Source organism: Pogona vitticeps, chromosome 4, assembly GCF_051106095.1.
Source record: "Pogona vitticeps strain Pit_001003342236 chromosome 4, PviZW2.1, whole genome shotgun sequence".
In the NCBI taxonomy this organism is placed as follows: domain Eukaryota; kingdom Metazoa; phylum Chordata; class Lepidosauria; order Squamata; family Agamidae; genus Pogona; species Pogona vitticeps.
The window spans coordinates 89,888,081-89,912,788 of NC_135786.1; the positions used below are offsets into that span (position 1 = coordinate 89,888,081).

The 24,708-nt window shown below is 40.6% G+C and overlaps 1 protein-coding gene across 2 annotated transcripts in view; it reads left to right on the forward strand.

Annotated features, from left to right (window-relative positions):
- PKN2 (protein kinase N2) overlaps positions 1-24,708 on the forward strand; it is a 72,816-nt gene that overhangs the window by 37,127 nt on the left and 10,981 nt on the right. For both annotated transcript variants that reach the window (XM_020794567.3, XM_020794569.3), the window contains exons 3-11: positions 6,728-6,879; positions 12,241-12,358; positions 13,548-13,693; positions 13,785-13,998; positions 16,294-16,479; positions 17,915-18,024; positions 23,570-23,713; positions 23,802-23,877; positions 24,431-24,605. In XM_020794567.3, the coding sequence (XP_020650226.3) occupies positions 6,728-6,879; positions 12,241-12,358; positions 13,548-13,693; positions 13,785-13,998; positions 16,294-16,479; positions 17,915-18,024; positions 23,570-23,713; positions 23,802-23,877; positions 24,431-24,605 (1,321 nt within the window). The remainder of the gene's footprint in view (positions 1-6,727; positions 6,880-12,240; positions 12,359-13,547; positions 13,694-13,784; positions 13,999-16,293; positions 16,480-17,914; positions 18,025-23,569; positions 23,714-23,801; positions 23,878-24,430; positions 24,606-24,708) is intronic.

Here is a 24,708-nt window from a genome sequence, read left to right on the forward strand (position 1 = left end):
TAGTGTTTGCAAATCACATTCTTTTTTAGAAGAACTTGCAGTGTGGAAATACTTCTGTGTGCTTGATGCTTGCTAAGAAAAGGGAAAGTCAAAACAATTCAGTGGTTTGCTTGCTAGTAGAACAAAACTATAGTTACCCAGTGGTACAGTGGGTAGAGTGATGTACTGAGACTTTGGAGATTAAGGTTTGAACCTCCACTCAGCCATGGAAACTGACTGAGGGAGTGGAACTGGTAAAACCATTCCTTAAACATCTCACTTGCCTTGAAAGCTCTGTTAGAATTGCTTTAAATCCGTTCTGACTTGATGACACATAGCAACAACAAAACTATAGGGAGGAGAGTTGCAACAAAGTATTAGATGAGTCAGGAATAAAGTTGTGATTTACAGTACTGTATGTCATGAAATCTTGCTGTGAAGCATTGTATTTATGATTCTGAAAGAAAATAGTTCATGATTCATCTCTTTTCAATTTTTCCTGTTTTTTTTTTTAAACAAAGCAAAACAAAATGCTTCAGGAAAAAAGGATGAAGGGAATGTATGCAGCATTCCTCAATAGCAAATTGTCATGACTATGCTCTGAATTTGGAATGGGCATGTATTGCATCAAAAATTAAAATATCCTGGGATGGTTGTCCCCACCTGGCCTTGGATTTTCCCCCTGCCATCAATGTACATTATTATAAAAATAGTGTTGATACTGTTATAATGATTAGAAAGAGATGATGCAACATTTAAAAGAGAGTATGCCTAGAAGATTGGGGGAGGAACCCTAAAAATTGGTTTATCTTTTTTTAGTATTTCAACTATATTACTGTTTCAAAAACAATCTTATAATGTGATAGATGTATCCATTCCCAGTTTGATAGTACTGTACTATGTATTGTAGTGTTAGGCGCCCACCTCTTTTAATGGGTACCCAAACTAAAATAATGTAGTGTTTGCTAGAATATGATGCCAATAGTAGGCTTTCATGTGTAATATACATAAGTCATGCTAGTTGACAGACCGTGTAGTGGTGTTTTAAGAGTTTTTAGTTCCAGGTTTGTCTTAATATTATAAGAAACTATTTCAGCAGCTTTTCAAGAGGAGGATTAGACTACTGATTGGCATTCAAGTCTCAGTCATGAGATGGTTTGTTCAAAAGTGCCAGTGTTGAATTGGCCATTCGGTTCAGCAAGTTTTCTTGTGAAGACTGAAATTCAAGAACATGAAATAAGCTTATTTCCATTATAGCATTGCCCATGCCTTTGGATTAGTCTTTAGAAATTAGATTTCTCTCTCTCTCTGTCTCACACACACACACACAAAACCATCTGTCTCATATAAGGCGTTAAACTGTTCAGTTCATCAGAGAAGATGCATGCCATAAGTGAGAAATGAAAATTTCTGAGAACAATAGTTAGAATAGCATTAGTAGGGTTTTAATTGGATATCAGGCCATTTATTAGTTAAAATTGTATTTTTATTGATGTTTTATGCCTTGTATTTAATTTTAATCATACATAGACTTCCAAATAGATATTTATAGATCTGCGGATCACTGGTGCAAATATATAGAGAGATGCATTGGAGGAAAAATGATGCACTCTATTCTTTTTCGTATATTTTTAAATGTGTGGTACATTTATCTCTGCTTGTTTGTATTATAGATAGATAGACAATAACCCAAAGATACATGTGCGCCCAGTAACACACACAAAAATAGCTCAAATGATTAACGATAATAGAAGTGAAAAGGAGGATGAAATAGTGAGCTAGAGAAAAAGGATGTGGAAAATACTAAATTGAAAGGGAAAAGAAAAGGAAAAAAGTAAAATGGGAAAAGTTGATCAAGATTGATTTCATAATGCAGATTTTCAGCTTCTTAGATCTATGGTAATTTAGAAAGTGGGAATGTATACGTATTTGTTTTCATTTGTTTTTAAGGGCATCTGAAAAATGTGAATCATCTTGTTAATAATCTGCTTTTATTCGCAGTTTTAAGGTTTTTTCATTGTGCTTGGTGTTGATTTAATGGCCAAAATCCTGTTTAGCATAGTAAGTCACACTAGTCTAGGCCCTTTGAATCCATGAGGATTTGATGAGTCAACTACTCTGTAGGTTCAATTGATTCAAAAGGGTATACTGTAATAGTTGCTAGCATAATAAGTAGCTGTTACAATAGGCCCTTTTGAATCAGGGGAACTCATGGAGGAGTTGACTTATCAAATCTGTTTTGATTCAGTGGGTTTATTCTAGTGTGATTTACTGTGCTAGACAACCAGTTTTTGGCCTGTGAATTTGGCACCTGAGTGCAAGGTTCAAAGCAGGTGACTTCTCTTGGAACCCATGACTTCTGTTCTGTTTTAAAATAAAATCAAGTTATTGTATTCCATTCAACTTGAATCTCCTAAGATAATGACAGCATGCTTTTAATAAAGGCCTTAATGAGAATTTGCTGAAGAAGGTTAGAGTATAAGTCCCGTGATCTTCTGTTGGGCACAGCATACAAGCAGCTCAATACAGTTTAATAATTAAGATTAGTGTTAAATAATTAGCTAAGGGTGCTTTATGCTAATTGAAAAGCTTAGTAACATGCTGTCATGCAATATGGGAATCAGATTTTGTAAATTAATCTGAATTACTTGGAGCCAGCTAAAAAGATAGAGTATAAAGGTCAGAAGGAGACATTAGAGGTGCAGGCTAGTACCCCTAGTTGAGGGGAATTTGGCAGTGGCTGAAAATGCGCTAAAGCTACTTTATGAAGTAGAGTTCTGAAGTCTCAAATGAGACAGAACTGAGGTGGTTATGTTATTTCTGGCTTTGGACATAATTATCGTCCTAATATAGTAAGTAGTAAAAGAATATACTTACCATATCATGAAGCTGTTTGTGTTACTTAGTTCTGGAGTATAGAAAGTGATAGTCCTACAGTTAGGTACAGTAGTTCTATAGTCTCACCCACTTACTGTCCTGCCTCAGCTGATTTGGAAACGATTTTACAACACTTTTCAGTTGAAGATATAATATAATGAAATACGTGAGTGGAACTGGAAAGAATCCTTAAAGTTCATCAATAGCTTAACTACCAGATTCTCATTCAGAATACACTACATTTCCAAACAGAAGGTTTAATTGTAATAGTAGAAATATCAAGTTTCATTCTGTTAAAAAAAGCATTTATCTCTATTGAGAGTAGCACTATGTTTGTGGAAGTTTGTAAATGTGCTCTCTATATTAAGACCTGTTAATCAAAAGGAAGAAAAGAGGTTTTTTTTTTTTTTTGCTGGAATGGAAGAATAATTAAAGAAGTAAATATCAGAATGAAGCAAACTCATGGGCAGTATCCTTGTGAAGAACAAAGACAGCTCATTAATATACCTTGTGATTGGTATATTAAGTCACAAATAGTTCTATTTGTCTACTTGTGAGAAGTCTCTTGTGTAGCCTCCCCCCTTTTTCTCCCCGTACATGACCACTTCAGACTCTTGCCTCAAACTTCCAACATTTATTAACGTCTGTCCAACAGATATATTTATAATGGACTTGTGTATCAACTTCTTTTCCTCCTCCAACGAGGAAATGGTTCTGTTAACTTCCCCTTAACAGTTCCTCTCTCTTAGCTTCTAACCATGGTTTTCCCTTTTCAACGACGATTCTTGCATGGATTCTGCAGCAGTGACTCTGCCTCTTTTGCCTACCATTCCTCTTCTCTCTTCACCTTTTGGTTGTCTGGTGTTCCTTCTGAGTTCTTTCAGACTGAGGAGGGGGACGCCATGTTCCCCCGGCTTCTTCTTTTCTTCCACCTTCCTTCATTTGTTCTTGTTCTCTCACTGTCTTTCTCAGCTCTCTCACTCTCCCCAATAAGATAGCTTACACTATTTTGGGGTCTGGCCGATTGTTTCTTCTCCACTTCCTCTCCTGGGACCATCAGTTTTTCCACAGGTTCTCTAATTCTATCCACTCCCATCCTTCAGGTAATAATCATTCAGCTTTCTTTTTAGGTCTCTGACCATCCAGGCTCTTCTACCCACCTACCCTGTCGCTCCCTTATATACCTGTCTCCTTTAATTTGTTTCCTTCTCCTTTTCTCCCCCTCATGTTTTCCTGCCTTTCCCCCCAGTTTTACATTTTCATTTTCTTCCTTATTCTTTCCTTTTCCCTCCTTCCAAGCCTGACATCTGAGTTTCCTGGCAATCCTCATTGGTCCTTAATAGCTAGCAAAGGTTCATCTGATGGCTTCTCTTAGATAATGTTTTTTAAAATTGTATTTAACATTTACAGCATTAAGATATTTACAAAAGAAGTAGGCTTAGATGCAGAGTTTCCTTCTGTAACTGTTCTGTAGAAGAGTAAAAAATCCAGCAGCTGCTTCCAGTGCGGAAAGAAGGTGATCCAGTTTTCATTTCCATCTAATAAACTGTTCCACAGGATTCCCCGGTCCTCCATAATTAATGGGAGGGAGTGTATTCAGCTAAATTTCCTTTTTCAGCAGAAGCATTCTGTGAAGAGCACTCCACTCACATCATTTACCATATTTTTCAGTTTATAAGATGACCCAATGTATAAGACAACCCCCCTATTCTAACCCCCAAATTAGAAAATTTGATCCCCACGGGGCTTAGAAAGTGGATAAAGCAGCTATGAAAGGGCTGAATGATCACACTGTTTTGATCCTGAAGGCTTTTCATGGCTGCTTCAGGATCAAAAGTGTGCAATTGTGCCACCCTTTCACGGCTGAGTTCTTAGGAAGTGGGTAACGCAGCCTTGAAAATCCCTGTGGCTTTGCAAAAGGCAGGGAAAGCGGCTGCCTTCTGTGTATAAAACGACCCTCAATTTTTTGTATAATTATTTAAGGAAAAAGTGTTGTTTTATACACAGAAAAATATGGTAGGCTATGATTTATTACAGACAACCTTATTATCTACTTTTATTTGTAATATTTCAGGTGAAATACCTTCTAATACCCTTTTTGGCTTTCATTGCCCTAAAATTTTTTTTAGATTATTGGTATTTGTGAAGAGATTGATTCACCTATTTTAGGTGAGAAAGTGCCACCTTGTTTTTACATGAGTACCAGTTTAATTTAAATAATTCCTGTTTAAAATACTGGAAGTTGCTGCATAAATTGGTAGATATCAAGGTAATCATTAACAGGGATGCAAGTACCTCTAAAAATTAAGATTTAAAAGATAGCTGCATATTTAGTAATCCTTTGGTTAACTAAAGTAATATACTGATTGTAGTACATTTACAAAATTGTGATATGGGTTTGATCTTGTTGCAGAACAGATATCTCATGCCCCCCCCCCATGTTATCAAAATTAAAGGGGAAAGGCAGAGGGGAAGCAAAAGATTGTGGCACTCTGAAGACTGGCTGATTTGTTTTAGTGTGAGCTTTTGTGGCTGAAAATCTGCTTCATTAGCCAAAAAGAATGCAAATATACAGCATGTCTTCTTTATATTTATTTGGTGGTGAGAGTCATGACCAGATGAGGATAGAGTTAATGGAAAAAGTGACAGTGCTTCATTAAGACAGGAAAGGGACACTAGTGGTTGCAGGCCCTAGCCAGTTGATAAACTGTATTCCAAGTAGATTTGGCTGTCACAGAAAATCTAAGAAATGTTTCTGGGACAGAGGTCAGAGTCTGTCAAAGTAGACAGCCATGCCTGTAACTGTAAGATATTACACAAGCTAGATTATTAATAAACATACTTATTACACAAAGAAGCTTTGATTTCTCTTTAGACCTGAAACATTTTGCCTCTGCATTCTCTCTCAGTCTCTTCTTATTTTTTCCTCTTTAACTGTATCAACATGTTCAGGTGGAGTCAGATGGCTACTTCTTAGGAAACTTATTCCAACTTCTTTTTGCTGTTACCTGCATTCTGCAGTAGAGAATCAGTCCCCAGATGCAAAACAGCTGATAGCACGAATATGGAAACTGGTTATTTTACAAAATTTGCAATGCAAAATTTGGTCCCTAAGGGATCAGATTTTTGTTAGAATTTCTTTATGTTTGTATCTTCTTCAGCAGAAGACTGAGGAGCACTGGGAGAAAGGCAGCACATAAGTGCAATTAATTAATTACACTATATTCATCTGTGGTGAACATCTTTAGTAATAAATTATAGATAAATTATTAGGACTCTGAGTTTTTTTCTTTTATTCAAAGTTATTTTCAAAGAAAACCTGTTTTTGATTTTTCCTATTAAGGACATTGATGCATAGTAACATATGACTGCTGTTATAATTAAGGATGCCTTGTCTTTTAACTTGATTGAGGGTTGGAACAATTATTTAGAGAACGTATGATTTGCAAATTCTGGGTGATCTTTTCTAAGTCTAGAGTTATTTTCCTCTTGCTTTATTAAATGCCTGTTCTACTGGGAAAAGGAAATCGTTTAACGTTCAGTTTTGTCCTTGTGGGGTTGGAGTAACAGAAGACACAATAAGGGTTGTGGGTTTTTTGTATGTAATATTTGCAAAAATTAGTGAAGTAGATTGCTCCTATTATATTAAAATCTTTAGAAATAACTTCTGAGTGTATTTATGCCAAAGAAACAATAATGGAGACATTTGCAATATGAATCTCTTTTGCTGAAAAAATTTAGGAAAGTGTTTTGGTGGATTTAAGTATAGTCCATTTTATTTTATCTTTTGAATGGGTCTGTGAATATATGTAATATTTTTAGAAAATGGGTTGTTGACTTATTTTAACATAGATACGTCTGTAATTCACAGATTGTCCCAGAACTCCAGATACACCAAACAGTGATCCTCGTTTTCCTACTAACAACAGGTTGACGGCATTAAAAAAACAGTTGAATATAGAATTGAAAGTAAAACAAGGGGCAGAGAATATGATCCAAATGTATTCAAATGGTCCTTCAAAGGTAAGATTTAAGAGAGACTGGTAAAATGCTCCATCTTTCCAGTTTAAGAAGAAATTTTAAGCTCTTCATTTGAAGATTTAAAAAGTTTCTTGCGCAAGATAGTAAAAAAAAGTGAGTACACATCTCTGTAGAGAAAAGCATCTTAGTCAGTGTGATCAGCAGGTTTAACCCATGACTGAACTTATTTGATTTTATCATGTTAAAATGAAATCAAGAATCCAACTGTTACATTTTGAATACCCAATGTTATGAAATAGTATAGTAAATGTGTCTTGTTTGAATACAGAATTCATGAGAAGCACCATTAAAATCTAATTTCTGGGTGTCAAAGCATGAACCCTACATGCATTTCCACCATGTACCTCCTTTTTTTGCATGCTATGCCAACTGAAAATCAGCTAAGGTGATGGTACAAGATTCTTCTTTTCATCTCTTCTAATACCAGAAATTGTGCTCTGATGAACATGTGATTAAAAACAATCATAATTTAGAAATCTTTCATTTATGTCAAGATCAAGGACGGTGTTCTCTTGCAGCTATAACTTGGAAGATGGATACTGGCATGTGTCTAAAGAACTAAAGAAATGCACTAGCAAAAGATGATTCATGTAGTCAAACGGGAAGAAACAAAGAGGACAAACAAAGAGTTAGCCAATATTAGGAATACTGAACACCAACGGCAGAATGTGTTTCTTGATCAGGATTAAGATAAAGAGAGTGGAAGCAATATACCGAAGAACTGTACAGAAGGGATGCAAGGATGACATTGATGAGGAGTCTGATGTTTTGGTAAAGGAAATGAAAACTGCTCTCAAAGAAGTTGGAAGAAGTAAATAACTAGGAACAGATAGGATACCAGTAGAGATTGTAGGTATCAAAATCCTAACAAGAACGTGCCAAGACTGTGGAAAGCAAAAGGATGGCACATCGACTGGAACCATTCAATATGCCTTCCAAACCCAAAGAAGGGAAGTGCCAAAGACTGCATTTATTTATTTATTATTTGATTTGATTTGATTTGATTTGATTTGATTTGATTTGATTTGTATCCCGCCCATCTGGTCTGGTTGACCACTCTGGGCAGCTTCCAATAAAAGTATTTGTCATGGAGCATACAAATATTACAATCAATTAAAACACATACAATAATCGAACAATAAGGAAAGGGGAAAAGAAGAGAGAGAAAGTTAAATATTGACAGGAGGGAAGGCCTGAACATATAACCATGTTTTTAATTGGCTTTTGAAAGTGCCGCACGAATTGCCGGAGGAAGGTTATTCCAGAGGCGAGGCACGACCGCCGAGAAGGTCCGATTTCATGTCCTTTCCTTCTGGGCCTCCCGCGGCGTTAGGCTCCTCAGCCTCACCTCCTGGCTCGTGCGGGTGATCCGAGTAGATATAGGTGGGAGTAGGCGTTCCGCCAAGTATTGAGGTCCTAAACCATTTAGGGCCTTATATGTAAGCATTAACACTTTGAAGTCAATGCGGAAACGGATGGGCAGCCAGTGCAGCATGGCCAGAGTAGGAGAGATATGTTGGTATTTCCTCACTCCAGTGAGGAGTCTGGCCGCTGCATTCTGCACCACCTGAAGTTTCTGCATCAGCTTCAAAGGCAGCCTCATGTAGAGCGTATTTCAGTGGTCTAATCTAGAGATTACGAGCGCATGTACTAAGATGGTGAGCGCCCCCGTGTCTAGGTAAGACCGCAGCAGGGCAATCCGCCAAAGATGGAAAAAGGCAGTGCGGACTACCGACGCCACCTGTGTTTCCATGGTGAGTGTTGGGTCCAAGTGTACCCCCAGGCTGCGGACACCACTCTTCGCGGCCAGGGTGGCCCCCCCAAACAAGAGCCCCCCAAGCCGCCAGCCACAGGGCCACCCACCCTCAGAACTTCCGTCTTGTCCGGGTTCAGCCTCAACCTGTTCTCCCACATCCATTACAGTACGGTCTCCAGGCAGCGCCAGAGGGACAGGACGGCATCACCTGTAGTTTGTGAAAAGGAGATGTAGAGCTGGGTGTCATCAGCATATTGATGACACGATGCTCCACACCCCCTGATGACCCCACCCAACAGCCTCATATAGATGTTAAACAGCATTGGGGAGTCGACCCCTGTACCCCACATTTGAGGCTCCACGGGGCCAAAACACTCTCCCTGAGCAGAACTCTCTGGGGACGGTCCTCCAAGAAGGAGCGGAACCAGGCGAGAGCCAAGCCATCGATACCCAGCTCGGAGAGCCTTCCCAGGAGGATACCGTGGTCGACGGTATCGAAGGCCGCTGAGATGTCGAGGGGACCAACAAAGTGATTGGTACCTCTGTCGGCCTCCCTCAACAGGTCATTGTACAGGGTGACCAATGCCGTCTCCGTACCGTGGCGCGGCCTGAAGCCCGACTGAAATGGATGCAGGGCATCTGTTTCATCCAAATGTGCTTGAAGCTGGTCAGCCACCACCCTCTCAACCACTTTGGTCATGAAAGAAACATTGGCGACGGGCCTATAATTGCCAATTTCGTCCGCCGCCAAACTAGGTTTCTTTCTTATGGGCCTAATGAGTGTATCCTTGAGGGCAGAGGGAAACCTGCCCTCAAGGAAAGATCCATTTATTATAGCAGTGGCCCATTCTGTTGTTATCGGCCTGGCTGCTTTGATTAGCCAGGCCGGGCAAGGGTCCAAAGAGGAGGTGGTAGCTCGACAGAGGTCAAGCACCCTGGTCACAGAGTCAGGTGTAGCAGGCTGAAAGGAATCAGAAGTCACCAGGCAAGACGGAGCGCTGGACATCTCTGCTCGACTCACTGTGTTCAAAAAAGGAGAGAGGTCCCGGTGGATGGCCTCCACTTTATATTTTAAAAAGGCTGCAAACTGGTCAGGTGAAAAACTAGGGGGAGGCCTATCACCCAGACCAGTTCCGGATAGGTCGCGCACTATACGGAATAACTCCGCCTGCTGGTTGGACGCTTCGCTTATCCGGTTAGCGAAGTAAGTTCGGCAAGTAGCCCTTACCCTAGACAGGTAAAGGTTAGCTGCGACCCTGACCCAATTATAATCCATCGGGTTCTTACTCCACCTACGCTCTAGCCTTCTGTGTCGCTTCAGCTCTCCCAGCTTCCGATTGAACCAGGGCGCTGGGTGAGCTCAACGACGGAGAGGGCATTTAGGCGCGATCATGTCTATAGCCCTGGCTGCGAAGGTGGACCAGTTATCAACCAGAGCGTTGACAGGAGTGCTAGCCAGGTCAGCTGTGACCCCTCTCATGACAACCTGGAATCCAACCGGATCCAGTAGCTTTCGAGGGCAGACCATAGAAATAGGTCCTTGCTCCCCACTGTGAGGTTACATTTTATCAGGTGGTGATCTGACCATGACAAGGGGAGCGACACAAGGTCAGTCACCATCAGACCACACTCGCTCCAACTGGTGGAAAAAACCAGTAGTACCTGTAATGCTCAAGATTTTACTACAAAGACTTTTTCCATATACAGAGTGAGAAATACCTGATGTTTGAAGTGGATTCAGTAACAAAAGAGGCATTTGGGATCATCTTGCTAATATACACTAGCTTCAGGAGCATACCAAAGAATTTCAGACCAGTCTTTTATATTTTATAATAAAGCCTTTTACTTCATTCATTCATTCATTCATTCATTCATTCATTCATTCATTCATTCTTGAAAAATTATGGGTCATGATAAAAAAAAGTGTGCTACAACCCTAACTCTAACTTTGGCCTGTATTCTAAATTAGAAGCTACTGTTATGGAGAAACTATGGTTTTCATCTGGCAAAAATGTTAGATGCAGGTATATTTTATCCCCCTACATGTAATCTATATGCAAAGGTATCAAATGTAAAGCTGGATTAAAAAGCGGGGAGTGAAAATTGGTCAAAGTAACATCAGTAATTTAAAACTTGCCATGGATACCATAGTAGTGCCAGAAAGCTGTGATGAAGCTGTCATCTTCAAGTGCAAAAGCAGGACTACAGCTTAACATTAAGGAGAAAACAGTGACTACAGAAGAATGACAATTTTAAAGAGCAATTAAAGAAATAATTGAAGATTTTCTGTATGTCATGTATCAGTCCAAATGGAAATACAGCCAAGAAGGTAGAAGGAGACTGAATCTGGGAATGGAAACTATGAAGAAATGAGGAGAGATTCTTAAATATAAGGATATGTTGCTGGGAACCAAGTCCAAAATTGTCCCATACCATGTATGGATATAAAAGTTGGACAGTGGAAACAACTGACAGGAAGAAATGTGGCATTGGGGAGAAGTTTACAGATACCATGACCAGAAAATCGAATAAGTAGGTTCAAGATCAAAACAAGTCTGAATACTCATTGGAAGTAAAAATAAGTAAATGGAGGACATATCATGAAAAGATAAGATTCACTAGAAAAGACTAAGGCCAAAAATATACTGGGGTATTTCCAGTGAGATAGTGATTATTGTGTAGTGGATAGAATAACAGACAACAGCTTAAGAGATCTGGGTTCAAATGTCTATTTGGCCATGGAAAGTCATTGAGGGTGTAAATAGTAAAACTCTCCTTAAATATCTCTCTTACCTTAAAAGCCTTATTGGAATCACTATAAGTTAAATCCAACTTTCTCATATAAAGCATTCCCAGATGAGAAAGCTGGACAATGGAGAAAGTTGATGGGGAAAAGTCAATTAATTTGTGTTGTTGAAGAAGAATTTTGTGGATATCATGGAACCACCAGAGGGACAAATAAATAAATTTTAGACTAAAGCAATTCTCACTAGCAGTGGGAATGATTAAGCTGAAGCTGTTTACACTTTGGGCAAATTGTGAGAAAACAAGAATGATTAGAAAACACAATAATGCCAGCCAAAGTTGAAGATATCAGGAAAAGAGGAAAACCACACATGAAATGGATTGATTCAGTAATGGAATCCAGCACCTTGGATTTGCAATAACTGAGCACGTCTGTTAGTAATAAGACCTTTTGGAGGTCATTCATTCACAGAGTTGATATAAATTGGAAATGCCTTGATAGCAAATAAGTCATATTTATTGAAAATTTCCACTGTCTTTTACATGGTTGGGTTGTGCTGTTTTGTAGTTATATATCCTAATGCACTTATAGTAAGAAGTAAAAAGCAACTGAAGTCCATTTAATAGAGAGTTCAAAGCTCCATAAAAATCTCATATTATTTTCATAGCAAAATGTTTCATATTATTTTCAGGTAACATAGTACTGTATGGTACAGTAACACAGTAGTCTGTATCCCCTTACGTATGGTAGAATTCATGCTCTGAAAAGATAGTACAAACTGAAGCTGTTTGACCCTCACTTGAGAATTTAAAATTCTAAAACTCTTTATTTTCTTTTTTAGGATAGAAAGCTTCTTGCAACAGCTCAACAGATGCTTCAGGACAGCAAGACAAAAATTGAAGTTATAAGGATGCAGATTCTTCAGGCAGTCCAGACGAATGAATTGGCTTTTGATAATGGTGAAGCATTCATTACAGAAAAGACCTTTCTCTAAACTAGAATCTTGCTTATTTTCCAGCTCAGGCTTACTAGACTCTTGCCTGTTTTCCAAGTCAAACATTCATTGGACTTTAAAGAAATCCCAGTCCCTTTCCATAAGGCCAGATCATAGACCCAAGGAGCTTGTTTATCTGTTCTACAACATGGCACAGGCAAAAAAACATGCCTTAAAAGCCAGTGGTCCAGGTTTCTGCATTCTGTAACAGGCCTGCACACATCCTTTGTTCATGCTTTTAAACAGGCACTGGAAGAGAGTTGGGGGAATATGTGGACCTGCAAATGTTGTTGGATTGCAAATGTCACCAGCCCTGTGCAATAGTCAGCGCTGTAGGATGGTGGGAGCTATAGTTTACCAGCATCTGTACAGCCACCCCACTTTAGAGACAAGCAGAAGTAGGGATGCCTCCTGAAGTTTGGAAGGCAACATGTTTCCCCACCCTGATTTAATATAATAGTTAGAATTTTCTTAACTTCAATGCTTTGTTGGAGAAAGCATGAGCATGTGCAGAACTGTATGGGGAGTCAGGGAGAAGTGCAAGAATTTTTAAGAGACTATGTATAGAGAAAAGTGAAAATGTATTTAATACAGTATAACCTTAATCATTGGAGGGAATGATACTTGTAGTAAGGGAGTAGATTATTGTCTGTCGGTTTGAACAGCAGTCAACCAGTGCCACTCCCCATTAAAAGGAAATGTATTGATGCACCTCCTGCCTTAGCCCTGGCAATCCAGGCCCATAACTGGGTTCATAGTTTGCTGGGCAGGATGGAGGCAATCACAACCACCTGGGGAACTGGAATCCCATTTTGATTGCACTACCTTAATGGTTTGTAACTGTGTTAACATTGCCTGTTAGAAGGGGCTGTGCCTCTCTTTGCTAAAGGTTTCCTCTCGTTCGGCTGTCTGTAATGTCACAGAACAGGTGAGAAATGCAAAGGTATAAGAAGCAGTTCTTTGTGGAATGGAGCCTGAGAGCACAACATATTGCTTCAGTTTCTTTAATCTCGTTACGACTATTAATTTACTTGTTCCCTAGTTAGTACTTTCTCTTTCTTGTGTGCATCTGTTTAGTACATTTGAAGTTTGAAAAAGTCCAACTAAATGCTATTTGAACACATTCTAAATATTTTTGTGTTTTGCATCTGCAGCAAAGCCTGTGATAAGCCCCCTTGAGCTTCGAATGGAGGAATTGCGGCATCATTTTAGGATAGAGTACGCAGTAGCAGAAGGAGCAAAAAATGTTATGAAGTTGCTTGGTTCTGGCAAGGTTACTGACAGAAAGGCGCTGTCAGAGGTAACTTAGTCATCATAAATAGCATTTTAATTTGGATAATTGTGTTTTAGTTATTTTCTTAACTTTCTCTTCTTCTTTTGAATTAAACAAGGCTCAAGCAAGATTTAATGAATCAAGCCAGAAGCTGGACCTCTTAAAGTATTCATTAGAACAGAGACTGAATGAACTCCCTAAAAACCATCCTAAAAGTAGTATTATTATAGAGGAGCTTTCACTTGTCTCATCACCAACGCTAAGTCCAAGGCAAAGCACAATATCTACACAGAATCAGTACAGTACGCTATCCAAGCCAGCAGCTTTAACAGGTTTGTTGTGGTAATAATATCTGTGTATGCTGTGTTTCTTAGCTTTTCCTGCTTATGGGGAGGGGTTTAAAAACATGACCACACAATATCTTTAGAATAGAAGAGTCATAGAGATCAATCATCTGCCATCAAGTCTATTCTGACTTACTGTAACCCTTCAGAAATAAAGTGGCCAATATGTTTTTATTGGAAAAGTTGTTTGTTTTGGTTGTTGTGGGTTTTTCGGGCTCTTTGGCCGTGTTCTGAAGGTTCTTCCTAACGTTTCCTAACGTGCTCTGGTGTAGTTGTTTGTTTTGCTTACAATAATTGCAATATCTTGATTGCTCACAGCTTGTATTTCTTCTGAACTTAGTAATGAACATTTTAAATTGATAGATGTCTTTAAGAGAAATGTTCTAGTATTCTAACAGCAGTGCCAAAATATTTTCATAATGAGGTCTGGGAAATGAATTGGACTTATTGTCTTGAAGTTTGACGTGGTAAAGTATTAGGGATAGTACGTCAGTCTCACCTTGAAAGCCTTATTAAGATTGCTATAAGTCAGTTCCAACCTGACGGCACAGAACTAACACTGTGGGAGTTTTTTAAGGTTCTCTGCAGCCCTCAGGGACCATGGAAAATGAAGTTCCTTTGGAGGCTACCTCTGTAAAATCTAATGGGTATTGGGGCTCACATTTCTATGGACCTTTGGAAGTCACAGAAGTCCTTGGCATTCCCACAGTACAGCAAAGTGCTTTTCTTACAGTTGGGAGAAGAAGCAGTGCCAGGAACAGTGTGAAGCTAGAGAAGGCTGTTGTAACTCCTCCTTGTTTGAAGGTTTTTGTTTTCATAATTCTGCCGAAGGGGCTGGTTCTGGGTGAATTATGGGACTGGAAGTCCTACTGTTCTGAAAGTTCCATCCTTATAAAGCACTGCATTTTCCTGTTCCTTATATTAATTGCAAGGTTCTGCAAGATTCTGCTATTCAGTGACAGCTTCTCATCCATCATTTTAAATTGTTGGTATAATGCTTGATTTCCAAAATGCTTTGAAAATATTTGTGCCATTCTACCTTTATATTATTGCTTTAGCTGGAATGCCAGGAGGTTGTGTTCTCTCACAGGTCAACACTGGATAAAGCGATTGAGTTGAAGTGAGGTCATAATCTCACAGCACTGAATTGTGATGAAAATCTTAATTTTTTCCTAAAGGAAGCATTCTATAAACATTAACACTTTGGTAATAACGTGAAGAGAGAATTTCAGATAGCAGAAATGCATAAAATGTGTTTCCCATTTACTTGTGCTAATGGGTTTTCTAGATTAAAGTAATTAAATACAAGAAATTAAGAGTTGGTATTCCACAAGAATGAATGTCTGCACAGGGGTTGTGAAAGTTGAGTTTATATAGTCCATCAGTGCCTCTTGACAGTCTGTATATGTGTCTGTAATTGCAACACTTCATAAAGAAAATAAATTCTAAGATATTTCATATGCTTAATGAAGATCTTAAATATATCCCTACAGATTTCATTTGCTAACTTCAAGCAGGTGTTGAATAAAAACTCTGTTCCTAATATGTTGTTTGCTAAATTATTTAATAAACAACCAAATTAGAAGCACTAGCACAGCTGTTCACTTGGGTTTCCCAAAATGACTTTAGTTTTTAGATTTAACTTATAGAGGAATGGTTATGTGTACATGCACGTACACTCCTAAAAACTCTCCAGCCAGAATAGTCACATTTCATTATTATTGTAATTCTTTGTACCTTTGAGTATGAGAAGTTAAAAATGTATAAAATGATGCCCTTTTTCTTTTGTATATGTTAAGCCAAGAATGTATAAGAAAAACATATGTGTGTTTTAAAAACATAGATCATGCTGCAGAAACTGTGTATGTGTTCCAAGGACTTGTGAACATGGTTTTGTATCATTTGTACAAGTGTTGTCTATAAAATACTTCTGTTTCGAAGTAATGTAGCATTAGCTCCTATGCTTTTCTGCCTTTTTTTAAATCTAAGGTTGATTGTGCTTGGTGTAAGCCCATTGTGATCAATGCAATGTGGTCACAGCTTACTTAAGTCCTATTGATTCCAGTAGGCCTGCTCTAAGTATGGTTATGTCAAGGCCCATTGTACAGTCCCATAGGTTGTTTTAAAAAATCCTTATATAATCCTTGTATAATTTAATAACTTCTATATCTCCTTAAACTAATGCATTGTCAGTGCTGCTACTATTCAAGAGTTAAATATATTTTCTGCTGTTGATAACTTTTTGATGATAGTGAACAAAGGGGTTCTAATCTTGTTTTCTAGGCACATTGGAAGTTAGACTCATGGGTTGCCAAGATATTCTGGAGAATGTCCCTGGTCGATCAAAAGCTACATCTGTTACTCTGCCGGGATGGAGTCCGAGTGAAGCCAGATCATCTTTCATGAGCCGAACGGGCAAAAGTAAAAGTGGGAGTAGCCGAAACCTTCTGAAAACAGATGACTTGTCCAGTTTAGTATCTTTTCACCATTAAAATTTTTTTTCAGAAACGTTTTCATGAAGTTTCTCAGGAAAAGGAAATATGTGTGAAGTGTGGAAGTCAGTAGTCCTTTTAAAAAAATCACAGGCATATCTAAGCACAGGAGATTATTTGGATTGAGGTATTAATCAGGTATCCTGTTTCAGTATAGGATTATGGGTTTTTGTAGCATTAAGCTGCTTGGGAAGTTCTATTTCAGACAATCAATAGGCATGTTAAGTCTGAATGTTGGAAGTTAGTATTTGGAACAACAGTATATGTTGGAAGTTAACACTCTGGGATGATCTGTTTGCAATCATCCCAGAGTGCAGGACAAGCAACAGTGGGCTCAAGTTAAAGGAAGCCAGATTTCACTTGAATATCAGGAAAAACGTCCTAACTGTTAGAACAGTATGACAGTGGAACCAGTTACCTCGGGAGCTGGTGAGTGCTGCAACACTGGAGGCATTCAAGAAAAACTTAGATAGGTGGGGCTCATCAGCCTTGGAAGGCAGCCCATCTAGGAGAAGGAAAACTCCGATTTCAAACCTCCACTGCCTTGTGGCTATATCCACTGATGGAAAAGGCTTCAGGAGATAACCTCGAAGCAAAATCCAGAGCTGGAGTCCCGGAGGCAGTTTGTGTTGTTCTGGCAACTCCTGCAACATCGCTGGAACCAGTTGTATTGGCTCTTGCCGTTCCATTTGACTATTTCAGCAACATGGAGAGAGGGGGATTTGCTGCTTGGGTAACAGCCTATCCTCCATATTATTTTACCCAGGCTTCGTGCTCTGGAGAGGACACTCTCCAAGTCCTCCATATAGAGCACGTTACAATAGTCTCTCAAGACTGAAGGATGCCATTCTCTCTCAATAATCACCTGGCAGATATGCTTTGATTGTATTCCTGCATTGAGCAGGGGTTAGACTCAGTGGCCTGGTAGGACTCGTCCAACTTCACTTTTCTATGATTCTATTTGCCATAGTGCAATTTAAATATACTTGTATTGATTGTGAATGTATTCAGTTTTTAAAATCCTGAATAATAAATCTCATTATTTGCATGCAGGCTCCAGAGTTTGTTCCCTGTCAAACTCTCAGTGGTTGACATACAACTGCAAGGAGAGCACAGTCCAAATTTTTACATCGCATTTAGACTCTGCTTGTACTGCGTTTGAAATTTTCAAATTCTGCCTTCATCCATTTTTGCAAAGTTAATCACAATTACTGACCAAAGATAAAGAAAGCAAAGGGACTGAGAAATTGTTTTTAAAATGAGTCTTTCATTAACCATTTGTAATAGACATTTTGTATCTGCCATACGAATCATATGTGAATGAGAGTGAGGTTTGCTCCCGTTGCATAATTAATCCTTGTTTGTGGTAAACCTTAAAATTCTAAGAATTTATATCTTTTTTTTTTTTTCAGATGAAGTCTGTGCTGTTTTGAAGTTGGACAATACTGTAGTTGATCAAACTAGCTGGAAGCCTATTTCTAATCAGTCATGGGATCAGAAATTTACGCTGGAACTTGACAGAGTAAGGGGCACTTTATTACAGTAACAGTGCCAAACTGATAACTGATTTTTATTAGGTCTGTATCTACAAAGAGATTTTGGCTTGGATACCACCTTCTTTTTGATAGAGTTCATTACCAGAGTAGAACAGTTTCACCTTCCTCTTCCCACTGGAACTAGGGACATATTCTGAATTTTAACAACATGTGCTGTTGGGGAATACAGCCAGCAAGGGGGTGGTAGGATGGGCAGGATCAGTGAAAACTTGGAAGCTTACTTACCTCAGCACCAACAGAAGCCCATTCAAATTAATGGGAACACTTTTAGGAGCCAAAGTCATGGATTTCTGGCTTTTTGTATGTGTGATAAAATCCTCTTTATCAGTATTAATTTCTGATGGTGCAGGCTTTATTAGGAATGTTGGCTCCAAGGGGAAAACGTTTCACTTCCCATACTTAACACAGGTGCCAGTGCTGTGTACTCACACATTGGAATAAGCTTTATATAAGGATAGTAGTTACTTCTGGATAAGCGTTCATAGGATTTTGGTTAAAGCAGTATGCCAGAATCTAATTTGCTTGGAGCCTTATAGCCTTACAGTATCAGGGATGTGGTGGCGCTGCGGGCTAAACCGCATAAGCATCTGTGCTGCAGGGTCAGAAGACCAGCAGTTATAAGATCAAATCCACGCAACGGAGTGAGCTCCCGTCACTTTGTCCCAGCTCCTCACCAGCCTAGCAGTTCAAAAGCATGCAAATGTGAGTAGGTAAATAGGTACCACCTTGGTGGGAAGGTAAAACGACGTTCCCTAGTCATGCTGGCCACGTGACAACAGAAACTATCTTCAGACAAGCGCTGGCTCTACAGCTTGAAAATGGGATGAGCACCACCCCCTAGAGTCGGACACGACTGGACTAAAAATGTCAAGGGGAACCTTTACCTTTATCTTTTTATAGCACAGTGTTTAAAATGTAGTATTACAGTCAAAACTCTGCTCACAGTCAGGGTTCAGTCCCAGCAGATTCTGGAAACTGGCTTGAGGTTCTCTCAGCCTTTCATCCTTCCAAGGAATATAAAATGAGTACCTGGTTCAGGGGGCGGGGCAATGTGTGGCCTGTATAATCCAATTGTAAACTGCCCAGAGAATGCTTTAGTACTGTGAGGTGATAAGTAGCACAATTGGCTTTGCTTTTTTGCTGTACACTTGTGAAAGCAATCATGTAAGCATTTTCCTTCCAGCCATAGACTCCCCATTGTGAGCTTGGTCACATGTTCACTGCAAAATAAAGGGGGTTTTAAGCCCTGCGTCAGGGGCTGTCAGAAGGGGAGAAAGCTGTGCAGTTCCTTTAGTAGGTGCAGATAATCTCAGTGGCATTTTGGTCTGTGAATGTTGAAAAGTGGACCATTTTAAGGACAGTGAAGTGGAAGTGTTATCCTGTGTAGATCATATGTTTGGCAGAATATTATGAGAAATTTCTCCAATATAGCTTTGCCAGATTTTTTTTTAAAGATAATGGAGTGTGGTGATAGCAAAATTTCCCTTCTGTTAGACTGATTCATGCAGACTCCTAAAACAGAGCATGAAAAGAGATCACAGTGTAAGACAAAAAAAAGTTCTGTATCTAGTGATGAAAATATTATTTGAACAAATAAAGCCCTCCTAATTTGCTATTTTTGATTGCTCTTTTCATAATTTGCCAGATGGGTTGTGTGAGGGAGTGAAATTAAACTGATATGTGGCAAATGTACTGGAATTTTTCCAAGGTTAAATATATGCCTTATTTTTCCAGAAGAATTATGATCTGAAAAGAAGCTTGTTAATACAATTGATTTTTATTTTCATATATACTAATTCAACATTTATTTTAAAGCAATCTGTTTTTCTTATAGACACACACACACACACAGAGAGAGAGAGAGAGAGAGAGAGATGGTAAAAAGTTAGTACAGTGGTGCCTCACTTGACAACAATAATCCGTTCCAGGAAAATCGTAGAACGAAATTATCGTCAAGCGAAAGTAAAAAGCCCATTGAAATGCATTGAAAACAGCTAAATGTGTTCCAATGTGCAAAATACCTCAGTGTCCAGTGAAGATCCTCCATAGGGTGGCCATTTTCCGGTGCCTGTAAAGCGAAAAATCCGCCCTAAACACAGTGGGGAGCCATCAGCTGTTTTGATCGTCATAAAGCGAAAAATCGGTTCCCAAAGCAGGAAACCGATCATCGTCAAGCGGATTTTCCCTATTTAAACATCGTTTTGCAATAGCTATTGTGATCACAAAAACCTCACCGTTAAGCGATTTCGTCGTGGAGCGGGGTAATCGTTAAGCGGGCACCACTGTATTTTAATAATTTATTTCAAAGGAAATTTAAACTGAAATATCTTTTTGCGAGAGAGAGAGAGAGAGAGAGAGAGTATTCATGTAGCATTCAGTGCAGGGCCAGAGAAGCGAACTTCTTTTGAAACTAGTGTGCCATAAACCAGCGGTCCCCAACCTTTTTCGGTCCGCAGACCGTTTGGGGGGGTATGGGCTCCATGCACAGACCGGTTGGGGGTGGGGCACCGCCACGCTCATGGGTGGGCATGTCGCGCTTGCAGAGGGGTGTGTCATGAAGCTATGCCAGAGGACACAAAGTTTAGGTTTCCCACTAAATAGCACCATCCCTTCCTTATGTGGTTGATTCCTGTCACTCCCCTCCTCTTTCTCCACACGTACAAGCATGCACCACTTGGGGTGAGACACAAAAGGAGAAGGTGGCATCCTTCCTATCCTCCTCCTCCTGCTTGATAATAAAGTCAGGAGGGGATTCTCCCTCCAGCTGGAATTAGCAGAAAACGTGTGGGAAGTGGGGGGGGGGGAGAGAAATGTTTACTCTGGCACCTCTGCAGGTTCTCTCGGGCCTCCGCCAGCCCTACTTCCCGGACCCAGAGCTGCTCCTCGCCTTTTGCTCCGAACTCCACCTCTTCCAGCCAGACATTGCCTCAGACAGAGCTTGGCCGGAGGGAGGGAGGGGAGCAGAGAGGAGGGAAGGCAAGAGGAGAAGATCAGTGGCAGCAAGAGGTCACCCAGGTCAAGCACACAACTGCTTCTGCAGCCTGGAGCCTAAATATACATGCATGCCGGCAGCAATCAGCCCCTTGTCCACCCACCAGGAAGCACCTTCTCCCTGAACCAAAAAACAGGAGCAACAGCAGCAAAGACAGTGGAGAGGAGAGGAGAGGAGAGGAGAGGGGAAGGGCATCATGCCATGTTGTTTCCTCCATTCGACTGCTCCTTCCCCTGCCATGGCACTTTCCCTCCCCCCCGTGTGGGCCAATGTCTCAATACGGGCTTGCTTTTCCCCAGGATGAGGCAAACCAACCTACCCGCCCCCAAAACATTTAATGCATAGGGGGAGGAGGGGAAACGACCCCCTGAAAGGGGCAACGGTAAGAGGTCTTCTCTACCTGCACCCTCCTTGCCAAGCCAGCAGAGCTTACCCCCTATTTCCTCTGGCAGTGGGGCTGGGCCGGGGTGGGGGCGGTGAAAGGAAGGAAAGCGGAGTCGTGCTGCTGGCAATGGTGGTGGGTTTTTGTTTGCTTGTTTGTCTGCTTTTGTTATGGTGTGTTTCACAAGAGGCTTGTTTTCTTCAGTCCTGTCTCTGCTCCCGCCACCCGTTCAGCGGCCCCCAGGCCAGGGCTCCAGCACTAGCTGGAATTAGCCCCTTCCCTGCGTGTTTCTCTCCCCTCTCCTCCCCTCCCATGGGGCACCTGGACCCTCGCCGGGTAGGAGCCCTTAGCCGCCCCCACGCAGCAGCCCTTGGTTCCCCCCAAGGCTGGCCAGAAGGGCGGGGTAGCAAGCCCTCCTGGTGTGCAGCACTGCCTTCTTTGGAAACTTCTGCCCAGCCTGGGGGGGGGGGGGGGAGCCAAGGGCTGCTGGGCGGGGGTGGCTAAAGATTCCTTCCGGGCGGGAGTCTGAGTGCCTCACGAGAGGGGAGAAGAGAAACAGGCCAAGACGAGCCAACAAGGGGGAAAGGAAGTGGGGCTCCAGCGGCGGGGGATGCTTTCCCTGCCGGAGAAGGAAGCAAGGGCTGCCGAGCAGGGCCACCATGAGCAACTGAGCCTTCACTGCAAGGGTGGGAGAAGACTCCGACGGGAGGCTCCAGAAGGCGAGCCGCACTTGGGGGATGCAGCAGCGGCCGCTGTGGGGAAGCCGCCCTCCTGGAACCTCGGAAGCAGACGAGCAGCAGCGCCCTGTGCAGCCCAGCCTGGCCCAGCTTTCCCACCCAGGAAGAGTCAGCTGGGCAGGAAAACAGCAGGATTGCGTACGCACTCCCGCCCACCCACTCGCTCTGGGTAGTGCGGCGCCGAGCCCAGTGGCTGGCCGTCACAGCCTCCCAGGCAGGCTGCCCCGCAGCGGCTTCCCCGTAGGGAAGGGGCACTGCAAGGGGTGCTGGGGGAATGGTTAGGAGCGCAACACACCCCTCCTCAAGCGTGACACACACACCCCGGGCAGGGGGGCAGAGACTCGTGTCCACGACCTGGTTCCAGCAAGCTCACGGACCGGCACCGGGCTGCGGACCAGGGGTTGGGGAGCTGTGCCGTAAACAATGTTAGGCACTTGAGCCCCATTGCTTTGGAGCCAGTTTGCAGATGCAGATCATTTACCATGTGAAGAAATTGTGTAAATTAAGTGGTAAAAGGGAAGAGGCCTGAAGCCATTCTGGTGGCTGGAAAAGACTGCCAACTCTTTATGTGGAATGATCTAGTGACAGGATGGAATTGTGGTAGCATTGTTATTGCAATGCATATTTGCCTTTCTGAATTGGTGTACTCTGTGTCCTTTGACATAAAAATGTATTGTTTATCCTGCATCATAACTGTTGCTTTTGAAATCCACTTGTGATGTGGATTTACTTTTATCTACCATTAAGACTGCAGATCATAAACTTCTCATTTCTGACCAAGTAATGCCACATTGGTCCTCTGAGGATTAAACTGCTTGTAAGACGTGTTCTGCTTTGTGGAGGTTGTTGCAAATGGTCCTGTAAAGGAATATTTTACCTTGTAAAACTCTGTGCTTTTATGACTCATCTTTCATAAAACAGATTGCTTTAAAATAAATGTTGAATCAGTATATAGGTGTTTTTATAGTGGTTGTTTTAAAAAGCCAAGAAACATATTATGTATGCCTTGCAAAAAGGCCCTATGAAAACATCAGTAGAGACAGTAGATTTCTCTTAAAATAACCAGCATAAAGCTTTTTTCATCTTAACAATAAATGGTGAAGCAGGTAGCTAAGAAGGAAGATTCTGTTTAGATCCCTTATGATCCATCCTGAAAATTTGTCAAGGTTGGAATGTATTGCTGTTTTTTCACTGGTTGCCCCTGTTTTGAAAATGTCCTTTTAGGGATAATTCATACATTACCTGTAGCATCCAGCCAGTCCCGTTGATGGAGAGTAGACCAGCAAAATGATTACTAGTTGTGTCAGAATAATCGGTTTCGTCAGGATGTTTGAATTTGAGTTTTAGGAAAGTAGCAACTACTCAGATTTAATGTTTGTGCATTTCTTCTGTTTCTTCAGTCACGTGAATTAGAAATTTCTGTTTATTGGCGTGATTGGCGATCTCTATGTGCAGTGAAATTTCTGAGGTTAGAAGATTTCTTGGATAACCAGCGCCATGGAATGTGTCTCTATCTTGAGCCTCAGGGTACTTTGTTTGCAGAGGTAAAAGGAAATAGTTTTTAATAATAACTTTAATAATTTTTCTGAAATTTGTTGTTCTGAAACTTAATATATCTTGTCTAAATTACAGGTTACATTTTTTAATCCAGTTATTGAAAGAAGACCGAAACTTCAAAGGCAAAAGAAAATCTTCTCCAAGCAACAAGGTGCCAGGATTTAATGGATTGAGCACTGAATTATAAAACTTAATATGGAGATGATAAATGAAAGGGTAGATGATAAATGTCAACATTGCACATGAGATGTTTATTTAGAGGTGCTTTTTTAAAAAAAGATAAGGCTTTAATGATTTTTAAGGAATACTTAGGAAAATATGAATTATGTCCTATTGGGCAAAACCATGTTACTTAGTTTAGTAAATTGCACTAGAGTAGGCCCACTAATCAGTGGAGATATCTTAGGTTAGCTCATAGGATTTAAATGGGTCTACTCTAACTGTGACTTACTATGCGTAGTAAGTTCCCATTAGAGTAGACCCATTTTAATCAATGCAACCTATGGAGGAGTTGACTCAACAAATCCCCATTGATTCAATGAGCCTACTCTACTGCAATTTACTATACCAAGCAAAAGGATTTTGGCCAATAAGTTTATTCTTCACAAATAACAAAATAATGAATATGAATGTTTGTTTAATTATTGCTTTAGGTGATAAGTAAAAAAAAGATCACTTGTGCTCTGTTTTTCTTTATCTTACAGGCAAAACATTTCTCAGAGCTCCTCAAATGAATATTAATATTGCCACTTGGGGGAGGTTGGTGAGGAGAGCTATTCCTACAGTAAATCATACTGGTACCTTCAGCCCTCAAGCTTCTGTGCCTCCCTCAGGATCAGTAGCCGATACTCACATTCCTGAATTAGGGTCACCAACTAGGTAAGTGATTGGGACACATAAGCAAACTTTGCACATTAACATTAGGGTGAAGCTCATATAATTAATTTAATAGGAGGCACAAACTTGATTACCCAATTTGTGG